At 46.8% G+C, this 17,763-nt stretch overlaps 8 protein-coding genes across 8 annotated transcripts; 4 read left to right on the forward strand and 4 right to left on the reverse strand.

Annotated features, from left to right (window-relative positions):
* Positions 1-934: 934 nt before the first annotated feature.
* On the forward strand, positions 935-2,197 carry N7446_007007 (NADH:flavin oxidoreductase/NADH oxidase; the record flags this gene model as incomplete). The annotated part of the gene is made up of 1 exon (XM_058515753.1): positions 935-2,197. The coding sequence occupies one exon, from the start codon at positions 935-937 to the stop codon at positions 2,195-2,197; it is 1,263 nt and encodes a 420-aa protein (XP_058372931.1).
* Positions 2,198-2,582: 385 nt separating this feature from the next.
* Positions 2,583-3,666, forward strand: N7446_007008 (uncharacterized protein; the record flags this gene model as incomplete). Its single annotated transcript, XM_058515754.1, has 2 exons — positions 2,583-2,931; positions 2,999-3,666. 2 exons carry the CDS (start codon positions 2,583-2,585, stop codon positions 3,664-3,666), a joined length of 1,017 nt encoding a protein of 338 aa, XP_058372932.1.
* Positions 3,667-4,395: 729 nt separating this feature from the next.
* N7446_007009 (cytochrome P450) lies at positions 4,396-6,143 on the forward strand (the record flags this gene model as incomplete). The annotated part of the gene is made up of 3 exons (XM_058515755.1): positions 4,396-4,599; positions 4,648-4,920; positions 4,974-6,143. 3 exons carry the CDS (start codon positions 4,396-4,398, stop codon positions 6,120-6,122), a joined length of 1,626 nt encoding a protein of 541 aa, XP_058372933.1. The 3' UTR covers positions 6,123-6,143.
* Positions 6,144-6,696: 553 nt separating this feature from the next.
* N7446_007010 (TauD/TfdA dioxygenase family protein) lies at positions 6,697-8,023 on the reverse strand (the record flags this gene model as incomplete). The annotated part of the gene is made up of 7 exons (XM_058515756.1): positions 7,828-8,023; positions 7,607-7,779; positions 7,472-7,550; positions 7,256-7,419; positions 6,971-7,193; positions 6,876-6,919; positions 6,697-6,817 (listed from the first exon to the last, which is right to left on the reverse strand). Exons 1-7 carry the CDS (start codon positions 8,011-8,013, stop codon positions 6,697-6,699), a joined length of 990 nt encoding a protein of 329 aa, XP_058372934.1. The 5' UTR covers positions 8,014-8,023.
* Positions 8,024-8,220: 197 nt separating this feature from the next.
* On the forward strand, positions 8,221-8,643 carry N7446_007011 (uncharacterized protein; the record flags this gene model as incomplete). The annotated part of the gene is made up of 1 exon (XM_058515757.1): positions 8,221-8,643. The coding sequence occupies one exon, from the start codon at positions 8,221-8,223 to the stop codon at positions 8,641-8,643; it is 423 nt and encodes a 140-aa protein (XP_058372935.1).
* Positions 8,644-8,771: 128 nt separating this feature from the next.
* Positions 8,772-11,319, reverse strand: N7446_007012 (Zn(II)2Cys6 transcription factor; the record flags this gene model as incomplete). The annotated part of the gene is made up of 8 exons (XM_058515758.1): positions 8,772-9,112; positions 9,183-9,519; positions 9,578-9,624; positions 9,672-9,691; positions 9,746-10,567; positions 10,618-10,941; positions 10,996-11,174; positions 11,230-11,319. The coding sequence occupies 8 exons, from the start codon at positions 11,317-11,319 to the stop codon at positions 8,772-8,774; spliced, it is 2,160 nt and encodes a 719-aa protein (XP_058372936.1).
* Positions 11,320-12,229: 910 nt separating this feature from the next.
* Positions 12,230-14,483, reverse strand: N7446_007013 (uncharacterized protein; the record flags this gene model as incomplete). The annotated part of the gene is made up of 13 exons (XM_058515759.1): positions 12,230-12,429; positions 12,493-12,559; positions 12,623-12,682; positions 12,748-13,051; positions 13,101-13,195; positions 13,247-13,342; positions 13,389-13,507; positions 13,558-13,584; positions 13,632-13,674; positions 13,732-14,099; positions 14,150-14,214; positions 14,270-14,365; positions 14,422-14,483. The coding sequence occupies 13 exons, from the start codon at positions 14,481-14,483 to the stop codon at positions 12,230-12,232; spliced, it is 1,602 nt and encodes a 533-aa protein (XP_058372937.1).
* A 444-nt stretch (positions 14,484-14,927) lies between these two features.
* Positions 14,928-17,594, reverse strand: N7446_007014 (uncharacterized protein; the record flags this gene model as incomplete). Its single annotated transcript, XM_058515760.1, has 20 exons — positions 14,928-14,972; positions 15,025-15,182; positions 15,237-15,290; positions 15,347-15,493; positions 15,550-15,805; positions 15,860-15,943; positions 15,993-16,015; positions 16,082-16,136; positions 16,190-16,260; positions 16,314-16,349; positions 16,404-16,530; positions 16,583-16,648; positions 16,701-16,834; positions 16,888-16,895; positions 16,949-17,064; positions 17,122-17,226; positions 17,275-17,302; positions 17,356-17,366; positions 17,422-17,520; positions 17,583-17,594. The coding sequence occupies 20 exons, from the start codon at positions 17,592-17,594 to the stop codon at positions 14,928-14,930; spliced, it is 1,635 nt and encodes a 544-aa protein (XP_058372938.1).
* Positions 17,595-17,763: the final 169 nt, after the last annotated feature.

Below are 17,763 nucleotides of genomic sequence, written 5' to 3' on the forward strand. Positions count from 1 at the left end.
TAACATATCGCACATTTCCGAAACAAACACGGGGGGCAATTTAAGAGTCTTATCTCACTGGTCCAGCACGCGCCCGAGGAGGGTCCCTACTTAAGCGCTTCTCCACTTGAATCTTGATAAAGAATTGCTTGTGTTCCTTTTGCGAAATGGACAAGAAAACAAGATAGAATCGGTAGCGAGGAGGAAGATAAAAATGAAGGCAGATACAGTAGTATGAAACAATAAAACAGTGTAAGTTAGCTCAATATACCCGAACTTCCCCCACATTGGGAACCAATACTTCTAGGCGCTGTACTTAACCGCTCTCATGTTTCAAAGAGACGTCGTCAGCTTTTGAAGTCTGCTAGGATATGTTTGATTCTGCTAAGTATAGCGATGCTAAAACTGCAAGTAGATAAACAAAGTTCTGCCTGAGGCAATAATAACACCTGATATTCCAGGCGTGACTATCCTTCCCTCTATTCCCGAGTGTCTTTTAAACTTAACTTTAACTCCGCTGTTACATGTACTTCCACTTCCGTCGGCGCCGTGGTTGGCCAGTTTAAGGCAATGCCCAGGATTTTGGAAGTTGACCTGTTCCAGGTGTCACCACACCTCAGCACAAACGGACCCTACATTCAACACACGAGTGGCATGTTCATTTGATTTAGGCTCAATGGCCAAATCCCCCATCATTCCAAAACATGACAAGATTGAGAAATTGCCGAGGGACCATTATTGGTTAATATCCCCCTACCCCCCAATGGTGACGTCGATCACTCGCAACTCGGAAGTGCAGCGCGCAGACCGCATTTATAATCTGGTGGAGGTGCAACCCACTGCATGAAGTATAGCATCATACGGCCAACATATAAAGAGCTCCCCATTTCCTTCATTTCATACCATCCCCTCACAAGTACACATATAAACATTCATATATCCAGTTCCCCTCACCATGCCTTCCCCAGACATCCCCAACAAAGCAGCCGAAGGCATCTCCTACTACACCCCAGCCCAAATCCCGCCAGCGGGATCCGCAGCAATCCCCCAATCGGACGGCACCCAGCCACCAAAGCTATTCCAGCCCTTCAAAGTCCGCGACGTAACATTCCACAACCGAATCGGCCTATCCCCACTATGCCAGTACAGCGCCGACGACGGCCACATGACCGACTGGCACATGGCACACCTAGGCGGGATCGCACAACGTGGACCAGGATTCCTTACGATAGAAGCGACCTCCGTCCAACCAAACGGACGAATCACACCGGAAGACTCCGGACTCTGGAAGGACTCGCAGATCGCGCCGCTCCGCCGCGTCGTGGAATTCGTGCACAGCCAGAGCCAGGTTATCGGTGTTCAGCTTGCCCATGCTGGTCGCAAGGCTAGTACTGTTGCGCCTTGGCTTAGCAAGGCTGATACGGCTACTGCGAAGGTTGGTGGGTGGCCTGATGATGTTAAGGGTCCAGGGAATGTGCCTTTCCATGCGAATTTCCCGACGCCGAAGGCTTTGACGTTGGCTGAGATTGAGACGTTTAAGAAGGATTGGGTTGCTGCTGTGAAGCGGGCTCTTAAGGCTGGTGTGGATTTTGTGGAGATTCATAATGCTCATGGGTACTTGCTTATGAGTTTCTTGTCGCCGGCTACCAATGACCGTACTGATCAGTATGGTGGGAGCTTTGAGAATCGCATTCGGCTTTCCTTGGAGATTGCTCAGTTGACCCGCGACACTGTCCCGGACGGTATGCCTGTCTTTTTGCGGGTCTCCGCTACGGACTGGTTGGAAGAGGTTATGCCGGATAAGCCGTCCTGGCGCGTGGAGGACACGGTCCGATTCGCGAAGGCACTGGCTGATAGTGGGACTGTTGATGTGCTGGATATCAGCAGCGGTGGCAATCACGAGCAGCAGCATATTCATGCCAAGCCTGCTTTCCAGGCGCCGTTTGCTGTTGAGGTGAAGAAGGCTGTTGGTGATAGGATCAAGGTTGGCTCGGTCGGCATGATCAGTTCTGCTTCTTTGGCCAATTCTCTGCTAGAGAAGGACGGATTGGACTTTGTGCTTGTCGGCCGCGGATTCCAGAAGAATCCCGGTCTGGTTTGGGCTTGGGCTGAGGAGCTTGAGGTGGATATTTCCATGGCTAACCAGATTAGATGGGGCTTTGCCAGTCGGGGTACTGGTGGTGGCCCTTACTTGCATAACAAGGAGGGTAAGCTTTAGAGGCTAGTTTTGTAGATAACTTCGCGTACTTACATTGGATCTGATTTATGAATCATGTGTTTCTGAATCTATGTTGGATACTCTAGCTTGACGTGCCAAACCCTGGAGCTTGCGATATCACTTGCGAAATTGACAGTCTCAGTGTGACTATTGACAGTAGGATTATACTTGAAATTTACTCATACAAACATGGCTTTCTGCTTAGAAATCGATTTTCAAATCATTCAAGAGTGATTCCACTCCCCGGACGAAAACATCGCACCAGCTCAGCCGGCCGAAAAACGCACCGATCAAATGATCTATCCCATCTATAAAACACCCCCGCCCAGCAACAAAATTGAACTTCAAAGTCCTCATATTTTCCAATTGGATTCCAAACCAAACGATGGTATCTCTACCAGATGTCCAATCCTCAAACGACCAAATCGCCAAACTCCCAGCAGGCCTAGTCGCCGTCTTCGTGGGAGCAACAAATGGCATCGGCGAAGCAACCCTAAAAGAATTCGCACGCTCAGCTAAATCCCCTCGCGCATACTTCGTCGGCCGCTCGCAAGAAGCTGGCAATCGCATCACAGCCGAATGTCGACAACTAAACCCAGAAGGCGAATACCTCTTCATCAGAGCAGATTTGAGCCTCATTCGCAACGTCGACGAAGTATGCCGCGAGATCAAAAGTAAAGAGAAGGCCATCAACTTGCTTTTCCTCAGTTGTGGGGGTGCTCGGTATGGTTTTGGTAAGTACAAGTACCCCTCCAGCCCAAATGCAACGAAATAAAATACCTTTATACTAACGCTTCACAGATACTCCTGAAGGTCTCCATATCATGCTCGCAACACAATACTACGCGCGCATCAGGTTCACAATGAATCTTCTCCCGCAACTAAAAGCAGCGACCGCCGTCCGGCGCGTCGTGAGCGTTTTAGCAGGCGGGCACGAAGGACAAATCTATGAGGATGACTTCCAAGCGAAGAAAATGAATATCCTAAGTCTGCGGGGACATGTCGTTTCAATGACCGACATGGCGTTCGAGAGTCTAGCCGCTCAAGCACCTGAAGTGAGCTTTATCAATGATTATCCTGGCGCAGTCAAGACGGGTCTGCATCGGGAAGCTGAGGGGTTTCTGATGTGGCTTCTGATTTTGGTTGTGGCTATCATTGGGCCTTTGATTCATATTCCTATCAAAGAGTCCGGGGAGAGGCATTTATTTTTCGCAACGAGTGCCAAGTATCCGGCACGTTTGGGGGAGGATGCTTCTGGTGTTCCTTTGGTTGATGGGGTTGAGGTTGCGAGGGGTATTGACGGTGAGGTTGGGAGTGGGATTTATAGTATTCATTGGTCTGGGGCGCATTCTGGTGAGAAGGTCGTAAGGTTGTTGGATTCGCTTCGGGGGCAGGCGATGGTGCGGAAGGTTTGGGAGCATACTGTTGGTGAGTTTGAGAGGATTACGGCGGAGACGGAGGTTAGGTGACATATATCGTTGTCGTGTACTGTACATCGTTTGTCGTTTCGGGGATCTACCCCCTTAAACAGGGATTTTGATTGGTTCGGAGGTCTCATCGTGCATTTTCTACACCATATTGCATATTTATGCTTCACGACTTCCACATATATGTGAATCAAAACTGAAAAGTCGAGATGTAGTGATGTCATGGCCCCTAAGCTGCAAATATGGGTTGATAGAATCGCAGAAATACAGTCAGATCTCAGATTGGCGTTGTTAACACGTGGAGATAGATCCCGTTCAACCCAATGGAGTATTGATTGCGAGACAACCCGAATCCCGTATTCCGCTCGAAATCACGGTGCCTAATCCCAACTGATCTTCATCTACCCTCAGTCGCGCCCGGGAGGATTTCAGACTTGCGTCTTCTCTCGCGAATTGTCACATGCCATACTACAGCCAACGTCTTGCATAGCTGTCCTTGGTCTCAACTATTGCTCTCACATCTCCTCTATATCAGATTCAGCAGATTTATCCTGCAGTGTTGTGACACTGTCGGGATCGTGGTCTTGATCTGACTGGACCAACGAGAGCCAAGACCTTTGTCATCTCGCCCCCACTCGGAAGCTTTGGGCTAGTTCCTGGTTCTATTCGAGATTCAACTCGACATCTTGACAGGTCCTTTGCAGGTCATTTCGTGAGGAACTACGATAAACCTAACAGTGTTCTCCGAATCCCTTAGTCTGCATAATCGCCATGAGTGGCGTCAATGATGGCCTCAACATCCTCTACATCGGCATGGCTGCTGGGTTATATCTCCGACCAGAATATGCCATATTCAACTCGCAAATTATTACTGGCATCATTCTCTTCGGAATTATCACGGTACTGAAATTTATATATCGTCTGGGTCTTTATCCGGAATACTTCACCCCGTTAAAACATATCCATTCACCACCGGTAAGCCATATATCTGCAAGGTTGTCAATCTTGTCTAACAATATATAGAAACGAAGCTGGCTTAAAGGGAACTCGGATTCCTGGTTCCTTGAACCCCCCTTTACGCAGATGCGAGAGTGGGTCAGTACTATGCCAAATGAAGATATCATTCGGTACTATATGATCGGCAACCTTGAGAGGCTTACTTTGACAAGCCCGAGGTCATTGGGTGAACTCCTAGTCACCAAGGTATATGATTTTGAAAAGCCAGAAATGATCCGAGAGAGCTTGCGACGTATTACCGGCGATGGCGTTCTACTTGCCGAGGGTGATGAGCACAAGGTATGGATAAAAGTTATCCCAAAGATACCTGTGATTGACAAGATGAACCACAGAAACAACGAAAGAATCTCATGCCAGCATTTGCATACCGCCATGTCAAGAATCTATACCCAGTCTTCTGGGCTAAGAGTATTGAAATGGTGAAAATGATCGAACAAGAGCTGGAGAACAGAAACTCAAGCGGCGACCCCACAATCCAGGTTAGCAACTGGGCTAGCCGAGCAACACTCGACATAATCGGGGTAGCAGGTATGGATCACGACTTCGACTCTCTCCATGACCCAGACAACACCCTCAACAAATCCTACAGAGCTATCATGCGCTCCCCACCTCTCTGGTTAAAGCTGGTCTTTGTATTGAGCTTTATCTTCGGGGACCCAAGCTGGTCCCGAAAGTTCCCCTCGAAATGGAACAAGGACATTGAAGAAAACGGCGAAGTCATTCGCAACGTCGCGAGGCAAATGATTCGCGAGAAGAAAGCCAAAATGGAAGACCCCAAGGCCGAAACCGGCATCGACATCGTCTCTGTCGCTCTGAGCAGTGGAACCTTTGACGAAGAGAATCTCGTCGACCAATGTATGACTTTCCTCGGTGCAGGCCACGAAACAACTGCCACGGCTCTCCAATGGGCCGTCTACGCCCTCTGCAAAAACCCAGATGTCCAAACCCGCCTCCGTGACGAAGTCCGCGCCAACCTCCCATCTCTAAATGACGAAACACCCATTACAGCAGCTGAAATTGACAACCTCCCTTACCTAAACGCCGTCTGCAACGAAGTCCTCCGTTTTCATCCCTCTGTCCCGGCAACAATCCGCACTGCAATCCGTGACACCAGTCTTGCAGGCAAGCATATTCCCAAGGGGACATTGTTCACCATCTCCCCACAGATCCTGAACCGGATGGAAGAATTCTGGGGACCGGACGCCGACAAATTCAACCCGGACCGATTTATGGGTCCCGGAAAGGCGAATACGGGTGGTGCGGTTAGTAACTATGCTTTCTTGACTTTCTTGCATGGCCCGCGCAGTTGTATTGGGCAGGGCTTTGCAAAGGCTGAGCTGGCTTGTTTGCTTGCTGCTACTGTTGGCCGTTTTCGGATGGAGTTGAAGTATCCTGATGCTAAGTTGGAGCTCAGGGAGGGGGCAACTGTTTCGCCGAAGGATGGGGTTCTTGCTAAGTTTACGTTGTTGGAGGGGTGGTAGACTGGTTCTGGAATATCTGTGAATATCTGTGTTATTTTAGTTGTGCTTCTTCGGGTCTCTCAGTATATATTGCATTCGCTTTTTGCGATTTTTGTTTGCTATCCACTCAGTTGAGAGTTGCAGACTCTTTATGTACATGTTACTGACGAATCGCTTCTCTCTGGTCCAGTCTATTTGCATGGAAGCGGGCTCGTAGGATAGAGAAATGGGCACTGCGGTCGAGGATCGGCGTGTAGACACTCGAAAGAGGGCAATAATGGGGTGAAAAAGAGAGGCCAAAGTAGGGCGAAAAAAATATAAGTTATGAAATGCTACACTCGCTTATGCAATAGGCAGAGGACCCCAGAAACCCACGTCAGGCATCTTTCTAGGATTTTCAATAATAATAAAACTACTTTTGATTGCTATTGTAATTTCCGTTACGACCACAATAGTGGCAGCACACTGACTATAAAATAGAACGGCTGGCTAATATCATGACGCTCAATTCGGTCGACATAAAAACAATATCTTTCCCTACTCACATGAAGGTACCGACAGCTTTGATCTCTTGGCTCTCTCATCCTCCATTCAGCTACTCCACTTGATCTTTCGAAACACCTAATGCCCAAGGGCCATCATCAAGGATTGTGGACCGACGGACATCCCTCGCAGTCATTGTCGCGGTATAGGGATTAGCGCGATGCATCGATTGGCTATAACCATTAGCAACGGATCAATGGACACAGACTCGAGACTTGCCGATTATCCCACCAGACCATATCCCCGCCAGACAGCCACTCCATGCTGAAGACGTACTGCCCCAGTTAGCCCTCGAACTTGCCACAACATGGCTTACTCAAACTCACTTTCGATTGTGTACAGTGGTCAATCAACTCCCAAATCAGCCGTTGGCTCTCTTCAATGTCTTTGCCAACGATTCGTTTGGCATGGGCGGCTAGATACAAAGTTTTTCGACCGTCTGGTGCTGTTTGCACGAGACGATGGTAGGCAGGTGGCTTCGCTGCCAGTTCGTGAGGTAGAGGGTTTCCAAACACAGCAGGTGACGCGAGTTTTCGGGAATGCCAAAGACTGGAATAGCTTAGCCGGGGATCTACCTTCAGAGAGGTGGTCTTTCGAAACAGATGACTTACTCATGTTCAATAACGTAGTTCTCAATCTCGTCTTTTTTCGCTTGTGAAAGGTCATTGTAGGCACGACGCGTATCTGCAAAATGGGTCCACGATCCGCCTTCAACACGATCACCATGGGAGAGCAGTATGGAATACTTGGACCGTTGTTGGTGATACGATGAGTCCTAGGTGGGTTAGTACCCATGTGTCTTGCTCGCCGGGGACAAGTATGCCTACGGTGTGCCATAGAGCATTTCCCAGACTGTGATGGTACCTGCGACTGTCCATCTTTACCAGCGAGCCATCTAGCTCGATGCTACTCTTATCAGAACATGACATGCTTTCAATATTGAATATTCACGGAAAACTCACTTGGCCACATCGAAGAGTAACGGCTCCCCTAACCGGTCATTTTCTCGTCCGTAAAAGAACGGATTGACTTCTAGCTTGTCGCCCAGCTGCTGCGAGAATAGAATATGCCGACTGTTGTCCAATCCGGTTTTGCGAAAGATCAGCACGCCATACTTATCTTGAAGCGCGATTAACTATCATCTTGTCAGTGGTTACATTTAGCCTCTGCAATGATAACTTACTTTCGTAACAATATCTGCTGGGACAGACTTGCTCCAATCAACGCCATATACTTCTGCACCAAAAGATGAATCTTCCGAGTGGAGTATTGGGTGGACGGTCAATGAGCCTTCTTGGATTGTGTGCTGAACAGCTGTCCGAGAAGGACAGGTGTTATCGTACACCAAAATATGCATATGATGAGACATTGAAATGAGTTGCATTATATCTGACCTTGTGAGGCAATCGTGGCTTTTGATATCGCTCCTGGTCAACCCGCACAGATAAGACGGCGTGAAGCCCGCGCGGCCCGTCCCCGAAGATGCCGATGCGATAGCTACAGCTACTTAGAGAGCATAGCAAAATGTAGTTTTGAAACAACAATTTACTCATCTCTTTCTTCCCATATCACTAAAATGACCTCCATCCTAATAACAGCCGGACCGTACCAATTCCGCGCGACGTTCGAATCCTCAGCCCCCAAAACAGTAGCCCTCTTCCGCACTCTCCTCCCATACCGCCAAAAGCTCATTCATGTTCGCTGGAGCGGGGAGGGGATGTGGATTCCACTAGGAGAAACCGATTTCGGAATTCCCTTTGAAAATCATACGGCTCACCCTGCTGCGGGTCAGATCTTGTTGTACCCTGGTGGTATCTCCGAAACGGAGATTCTGTTCTGCTATGGAGGTGTCGCCTTTGCGAGTAAGATGGGACCACTGGCAGCGAATCATTTCTTGACTATCACTGAAGGGAAGGAGAAATTAAAGGCGCTGGGTGAGTTGGTGCTTTGGGAGGGGGCCCAGGATATTTCGTTTGAGTTGGACGATGCTGATAGGTAAGTTGGTCCTTGTGAGTGTATAGGCTACAGCCATCTCTGGATACTAATTATGTTCGAAACCCTGATTTAGACATGGCTCTGCGAAGCTATAAGATTCCACTATCAATCATGCAAGCATCCCGTCCGTATTCAAATCCGGGAAGTCCAACGATTCCCCAAAAGATTTCCAGCCCAGTCAACACCAGAATTATTCATTAAATCTAGTAGAGACTGAATCGCCATATCATCGATCTCTTCTCTCTCGATATCTTTCATGTTTTTTTCGGAGACTAGTACCAAAGAAACTGCATAGTGAACGATGGATTGGAAGTCTTGCGCAAAATGGAATGTCGTTGCTGGACACACGCTGTCGAAAATTTCTAGTGCGAGACGAAGGAGTCGAGCGAGGACTGACGGGGAAGATGAGGGGAGACGTGTAAATACATTCCCTTTCACCTGACTGGAAGTTTGGCTGCGAATTTGTAGATTTTCTGTTTTCACGTTGTTAGTGTTTAAGAGATTCGGATTATCAGTTAGAAGTATCCTGATGAATTTCCTCACCATCAATGAGTCCTCGAATATAACAAAGAGATAGAAACGTGATAGCAAACGTATGCGAGATCCAGGTTGAGTCCACCGCATAGTATAGTCGACTGACGGATCCACGATCTGCATGGTATGCCCCGTCGGGAAAGCTAGACGGGTTCTTCGAATCCAGCGAGAAGACTATATCAGCTTTGTAGCTCGATTGTGAAAGTATAATCTGTGCTGCTGCGGTCAAGCTAACTGGCAGCGCTTGTCGAATATGTGGTTGAATTGAATCTGTCAGCGGTCGGTGTACACGCGGCGAGGAAAGTATTGGTGCGAGAGATGCACAGTTTAGGGAGAGTCGATACCACTAGATCGCTTGTTAGAATAGGTTGATCACGTATACATGTAGATGGGTAAGTACATACCCGGGCCGAGGTGAATGGCAAATGGTTATAGTGGGAATCCGTTTTCTCTGGAAGATATTAATAACAGCTATGACAGGACTTCTGATAAACGCACCTAAATGGGCAAACCAAGATCTACGAAGACGTCAGTAAGCAGTGAAGGATAAAGTTTCTAACAAATTCATATACCTCTCCCAATCATCCAAATCAATATTCAACCTTTCCAAGCAACTCGGTTGCAATTGACGGCCAGATATATCCCCACAACTAGACATGGCAAGGTGAACAATTCCGACAAGCTCCACAAGACCCCTCACTCGAAGGTCAGCAGGGGACTGCATCAACTCGCTCGAGACAAAGTTCCGCGCTACTTGGACCGACGGAGTAGGATCAATCGATACAGGTAGACCGGATGTTAGCATGAGATTAAAGTTGCATGTAAGCAAGTTGTACCACACTCGTAGTCTGTTAGCATCCTCTGCGGATGGACTCTTGTTGGGGTCCTTGAAAAATGATGTGGCTGATTGCTCGAGACCCAGGAGGACAGAATATCGTTCTGCTAACCCTAGGACAGCCCAGGCGCTGATTTCGTTGTATCGACTTTTGGCTTTGCGTGTGTCGTGGGTACTGTGACGGTCGGGATTTTCATCTTCATCTTCTCTGCTGCAGGGCATCCACTGGGCATACAGAAGAAGTACACAGATGGAGTCTAGTGTAACATCTGCCGGAGTGGGACGGAGTAGGAGCCTGGAAACCGCTTTGTCAAGTAATTTTGTAAGGTCGTGGAATCGAGAGTGAGCACCAATAGAATTGCCACTGTTATGAGCATTAGCTAGGCTTCTGGGTCTACCCGTTCTGGTTACTTGCCTTTGATCACCTGCATCCCAGAACCGAGTACCAACTGAACATATTGCTAGGATAAGCGTTGGGCTTCTTTCAAGATATTCCTGCCATGAATAACGAATGGTTTCATCTAGTACAGGCGCTGAGACATGGCAATGCTGGAAGAATCTGGTGCATATCAGTAGGTGACTCTCTTCCCGAACGGAATGGTGAAATACATTTCGATTGCTCGCTGGACATTCTCGACTGAGAGAAGCCCCTGGTGTATAGGATTGTATATGCTCTTGTATTTCAGTGCTCTTGGAGTCGAATCATGGACTTGTTCTTCCGCAAGGACTCTTAACGATCGGAGTGTTGCAATAGGAGGACCCAAATGAATCCCGTCAATGCTCGACTCAGGAGAATGATATATGTCGCTTTGGCTCGGTGAGAAAGCTTGCTGACGCTCAGGTTGGACATATCTGGGCGGTTCCTTTCTGTTTACGTCCGATTGACGCTTTTGGCTTTCAAGCTCCAAAATTCGTGTTTCATGTTGGTTGAGTCTGCTTCTGTTTTTAGAGATTGTTCTCCAACTGAGTGGTAGTTTTTAGTCTCACCTGTTTTGCAGTTCAATTACGAGTTGTACTAGACTTGATGGACTTTGAGCCACGTCCAATGTTGGAGCTCTATCTGTTTCAAACGAACAAGTGATACTTAGCCTTTGACATCGCTTGCATGGTAATTGCAGACTGGCTTCTTCGGATGATGGCAAGCATCGCTGTTTTCGCGCGCGACACTAATCCGAGCGTGTTAAATATTTCGTCTTTCTACATTAAATTTGTAGCACTCACTTGTAGACAAGCTCGAGCAATCCGACGGGCTTTAGCGGGGCGCTCATCATCTGTACTGGGATTGTCTTGCCAATTGGCGTTAAAGGACATCGTGAGTGCTACTCTATCGGAATTAAGACAAGACACGTTATGAAGAGGCGGATTAAAGAAAAGGGCCAATCTGGGAATGTTGGTTACTCTGATAACATCTCGGACGCTGATTTGTTGACGATACCCATGTTCGTGTTGAGTGGATCCTCCAAAGTGTCGAACCTTGTACCTCCGTGTATAAGTTACATGTATTTAATTGAAAGTTGCAGCATGTGGTGAACCTTACCCTAATAAAATGAACGTTAGGCTTAAACTAATGATGAACCCGTACTCCTACGAAATATACCAGTTTAGAGCATATCGTTGCCTTCTTGCCTTGAAAAGTGCTAACTTATCAGGTTTTACATTTAGACGCCATTCAAGTAGCACATTTTACTACTTAATTTAAACGTTATTTATGTGTTATACAATTCGTTAGTCCTATCTCCAGATACTTTTCAAGTTTTATATATTTGAGAAATCTAACTTTTACCTTTCTTGGGGACAGGTGATTGAGCCACTACCACCTATGATTTAAGGCTCTCCCCAGAAGTTCAGGTCCTAATCATTTACAGGTTAGTTAAAAGGATACAGCAGGGGATCATAAATGGCAGTCACACCGATGAAGTATTGGACAGTCTGTACACGAAAGCCTTGAAGCGAGTGTACCGCTTCATGGATTGTTTTCGCCTCTGCTTTGCCCATTTTTTAATGACTCGGGGTTGTTGTTTAATCATGAACACGATATAAATTTAAGGGTGGAAAAGGAAATAAGACCTATGGCTGTAGCTGTATATGCACCAAGGAAATCTGATAGTTGGTCATGATGAGAAAAAAACGATAAGCTGTTGTTCACTCGAAGCTTCGTTACGAGTCGACTCTTTCCATATGAGGCTACTTATCGCCGCACATTCTATAGTACCAGACACATTTATTCATAGAGCCAACTGGCTACACGACGAGGATCGCGATCAGCTCTGGGGGATATTGGCCCTAATTTGCTAGGGCCGCGCTTGACATACTCTCCGTCTCGCACCTTTCCGTTTATCTTGCCATTTGCCCACATAACCTTACCACGAAGGATTGTGTATCGAGGCCAGTTCGTAAACCTCATTCCTTCATACGGAGTGTCTTCAAAGATACAAAATTAGATTTGCCCTTCTTGAAAAGTACACCGTGGATCGCGGTACTTACAATCGACATTGTGATGTAGCATAGAATTAGTGAGGTTGAATGGTGAAAATGACTTCTCTGGGTGCCACTAGATTGTAAAATGTCAATATCTATATGGGGAAGCGGCCTCAAGGTAAGGCCCATATCTTACTATCACAAAATCGGCGTCTGATCCGGGCATCAATGTCCCCTTCTTAGGATATAGTCCGTACTGTCGGAATGTTAGCATTGATTTCAAGAGGCAGAAAGCCTTAGAAGGAACAGGCATATGGTTACCAATTTGGCTGGGTTTGTCGATGTCAACTCGACAAATTTCTGTGGCGTAATGCGACCACTAGCCAATGCCCCTGTATAGAGCAACGGCAGTCTTGTTTCCACGCCCGGGATCCCGTTGGGGATAAAGCGGAATGCTCCTCCTTTCCGCTTCAATAAACCTTGTAGCTCTTCGCTATCACAAGGTTTCTCTCCCTCCATACTTGCTTCGTGCTCTAACACACCAGATGGTTTTCCATGAGGATGGTCGTAGCGGAAAGGGCAATGATCAGATGAGTAAATCGTGAATGTCCCGTTTGAGAGACCGCTTTATCAGTCAGCCAAATGTATGTCATATTCAATGCAGTCAAACTTACACGAAGAGTTCTTCATGATCAGCGATGGTGGGAGGGGGAGGTGGCGAGCAGATCATCTTGCTGTTTTCGAAACAGGTTGGCGAATGGAACCTTTTCTATCACAGAACTAAGCAATCGTCCTTTCGGTTTAGTCTGGGCCAACTTACCAAATCATCCCAGGTGAGATGGAAATATTGAGGACATGTTTCTGCATAGACTGGCAGTCCCATTGTCTGAGCGCGGCGAACATTGGCGGCTCCAAGCTACCTAATTTAGTAAGGAATTTTCTCTAACGAGGGCCGTACGTACCACTGAACCGACATGAACAAACAAAATTGGGTTCTGGATAAGCTGTGCCAAGGCAATTGCTCTATTGGTGGCTTCTCCCTCCACGAGAGGAGGGCGCGACAAGGCGTGATAGAAAGGAGCTGTTATAGGTCAGCAAGTGAAAACGAAATTGCAGTCAAAAAGCACTTGCCAACCATCCCCTTGCTCTCCAGTTTCTCTGTATCCAAGTCAGCTGTGTCATACATCCTCCAGCGTTGAATTTACCTGTTAACCATTCTATCATATCCCCATTTTCCGCATGAATCATCTAATACAAGATTAGCCGCCACCCAGACTATATATCACGGCAACAGATAGAACTCACTGTTGTGATAGAGTTCTTCCTCGCCGCAAACATAACATCCAACATTTGCGAGTCAGTCAAACGCTGAGTCGCATATGTTAAGAACAACTTGCAGCTACTGATTCCCCAGTCTTTGATCAAAACTGGTAGCTCATTTTGAAGAATATCCGCATCATTGCGAACAATAATGATGTGAAATCCGTAGTCCACATAACTCCCAGTCTCCTCGGCACGGGCATTATACCTTTCAACCACTTTCAAGAGACTCCGGTCTTCTTCCTCCCTAGTTTGGGTGGCAAAGGTGATAATCGTAGTGGTTCCACCGGCAACAGCACTTCTTGATCCGGTCTCAAAGTTATCAGAGCATTCGCCGCCGAGACCGTGTGGTCCTGCAAGAATTAGATGCGATTCTCTTTTTTAAAAATGATGATTGAATTACCGGTTTTGAGATCTTGGCACAAATGGACGTGTGCATCAACACCACCAGGCATTACATATGCCCCTCTTGATTCGATGTGTTAGCTGTGTATCTGCTCCCTCGGATTCTCATAACACGAACTCAGCATCTATGATCTCAGCCCCTACCAACTCATCCTCCGTGAATGTATTTGCAAGAGATTGAATCTTGCCATCTTTGACTCCTATACAACATTCGCTTTACCTCGTTAGCGACCGTACAATTTGTCTATGGAGACGTCAGAGGCACGTTACCTGATGTCGCTGGCAGTCACAATTGTGCCATTGATCACAACCAAATCAAACTTAGGCGCCATGTTTCGAATTTCTGGTCGATGCCAAATTGACAGAGTGCATCGAATTGGGGTAATAGGACACAACGTGCGGGACACGCGGCGCTCAAGCCGACTACCATCGGCCGGTGCGCTTATCTGTCCGATGACAGGACGCCACAGGGTTTACAATTTCATGGGAGAACGTTATAGGGCTCTAACGTTATCGCTATCAAGCTATTGATTTCGATCGGGCAATCTCGCGTTACTGGATTTCCCTTATCGCCCCACATCCGCACAAAGGTTCATTTACTTGACGGCTTATCATATATGAGAGCAAATCCATAGGGGACCTGCTGGGTTTAACTGAAAGAGACAATTGGCAGGTAGGAGAAATTCAGAGAAGCACTTTGTCTATCATAGTAAGTTAAATAAAATGAGGTATTGGGTTTAATAACACATGGCTGGTCGGCGCCCAATGATTATAGCTTAGATCCTGTCGGAAATCTTCTGCCACAGACTCTGAGGGCCCTCCTAGAAGGTCAAATGTCATTAAATGAGAAATTCTACGATAGATAGATCTTACCTTTTCAGTGACCTCAATTGAAGAGCCGGTGACAAAGTCCATATCGGCATAATCGACCATCTTGGAGTTGGCCCAAAACTTGTATCCGAAGAAGAGCACGGCAAAGAATGGAATGGGAAAGTAAGTCGTGACAAAAGAGGAAGCGTCAAAGCTAGGAACTTCATGGGAGATCAGTACGGCAGAAAGATGTGCTTCATATCGCGCGAACTCACTGAAGGAACCAAATCCGCCGAAGATGATGACCATGACACAGATTGAGATTCCATCTAAAGCGTCACAGCAATTAGCATTATTCACACGAAATGAGCTTCTGTAAACTTACAGTAAGACAGATAAGGTTGAAGAGGTGCCATATATGGGAGTGTTTTCCGATCGATGCCCTGCGCCTTAAGACCTTTGTTCCAACGGATACTGGTCCACAAGATCCCTGTCCAAGAAATCATACCACACATCGCAGTCATGTTAGAGACTATACTGGCATTAGTTTCATCCCTTGGTAACAATCCATCGAAGACAATCACTCACAATAGCCAAACACTTTGCCCGCTTCTCCATGAGCGGCGGCCATGAACGACAGGAAAGAGAAAGCCCCACAGAATAGGAAGCAAACCCAAGGGAAGCCGTCCTTTCGGGTCTTGAGAAAGAACTTCGGGGCATGTCCGCGGGCTGCCAGTCCATATAGGGTTCTTGATGAGACAAAAAGATCGGCTGTGCCGGCAGACCATGCGCTGGTGAGAAGGGCTGCATTAATAATGGAGGGGAGGACCGAAATGCCGGAGTTCTGTTATATATGTTAGCGCTTTGGTCTTGGCACAGAATATCAACGATAGCTTACTTGTATGGCAATGACAAATGGACTCTTGGCCGCAGTAGAAGAAAGACTGAGAGAAGGATCGGACGGAGACACGAGAAGTCCAATCTGTCATTGTAAGTAGACTGTTAATCACTATCGAGTTGTGAATACTCACCAAGAAAGCACTGCAAATATAGACTAAATTGAGAGAAAACGAAAGTTAGCAGCACATTGAAGTCTGAGAAGTGATTCACCCCAACTGACAGAGTACAAGCCTAATCCAAACACTCTTGATCGCTCGCGGGACGTTTCTTTGCGGCTGTAATAGGTTGTGAGTGAAGGTAAATTGCTGTTACTTTGGAAGAATCTTACGTTTGAAGTCTCGGCAGCTGCGATTGCTGTAATCTCAGATCCAATGAACGCGAATGCAGCGTTAATCAAAACTATGAAATGATGAGCGATCCCGTATGAACAGATATTATAGACCCGGTCTCACCGCTGAAGAATCCGAGAAAACGCCCTTTTGCACCGCCTTTAAATCATGTTAGATACCAGTGAGCGCTTCATAATTGACTTGTCGGCTTACCAATGCCTTCATACTGAGTGAAACCACCAGTCTCGTCCCAATATTTGAATCCAATTGCCTCATGGTTGGGCCCGCCACCGGCACTGATGATAACACCGGTGATAATAAGGCCAATGATTGTCACAACCTATATAAGTCAGTACCTCCGCGTTTTTTAAATTCCGTGCTTCCCAGCTTACTTTGATTGAACAGAACCAGAATTCCATTTCACCAAAGACTCGTGTTCCGGCATAATTAACAGCAAACTAGATTGGTATTAGTATCCTTTGAAGTCCAATTATCTGCACACATCCATACCACAACTATAAGCATCAACCCAACCCACATGGCATTATTGCAAATTCCAGTGGAGCATGTAGAATCTGCCTGTCCTGCCGGGGTCCAAAAGGTAACCAGAACGGCCGCTGCGGAGATTTCGGCCGGTAAGACAACTATAGAGATTAGATGTGTCCAGTTTTCGCGGAATGAGTGAAAATAGTCACACCAATATAACTAAAATATTTGTAAGTCCAGTTTGCCATAAAGCAGAATGAAATCTGACTTACTTATACCAGAACAGAATACCCATAGCGAATCCAAGCTCGGGTGAGTTGAACCGGCCAGCCAAAGCAAATTGACCTCCAGGGATAGGAAACTGCGACACCATTTCACCAAGAGCAACCTGCACATAGTCATTAGCTCTTGCTAAGAAGATATAATTAGTTGGAGTTTGCCTTACCATTACCGAGTATAGCAACGAAGCCATAATACAGTATCCAATAAGAAGGCCAGCCGGACCGCCATTCTTCAGATCGCTCGCTGTGCCTAGAAAGAGGCCGGTGCCCTGATAATTGATCAGCAAGAAAAGTAAAGTCAGAGTAGGATGACTGACGATAACACCTCCGATGGCAATCATTTGTCTAAAACAAATCTTGAGTCACTGTGCAGTAAATTCGAGTGTGCTGTCACTTACAGATGCCGGGGCTAGTTAATTGTTAGGAAAGATCAATAGGCGTTGAAAGGCTGTATCTCGGCGTACCTTGAGCTGTCGTTGGAGGCCATGGTTGCTGCCTGAGTCTTGGACAATTGCCAAGCCAACGGGGATCTCATTGGCATCATAGGCCAGCTCTTTCGTCTTCTGTAATGTGAATCAATATCGGATCATCCATGCATCTTACTGTCCAGGAAGATATTTCATACCTCGTCCTGCATAGTAATAGTGTACCTGTTTGTCGAGAAATTAATCTTGGTTTCTCCTCAGAAAGGGGACAAACCATCATATTTAATTCCGGGGTTATCAATACATCCACAAAAGCGCCTCAGAAAGCCTAAAACAACTTATCATCTCTGCGATAAGATTTGCCTTCTAACGAGGGTTGAT

Source organism: Penicillium canescens, assembly GCF_028828765.1.
Source record: "Penicillium canescens strain IBT 15451 chromosome Unknown utg000004l_segment0_segment0, whole genome shotgun sequence".
In the NCBI taxonomy this organism is placed as follows: domain Eukaryota; kingdom Fungi; phylum Ascomycota; class Eurotiomycetes; order Eurotiales; family Aspergillaceae; genus Penicillium; species Penicillium canescens.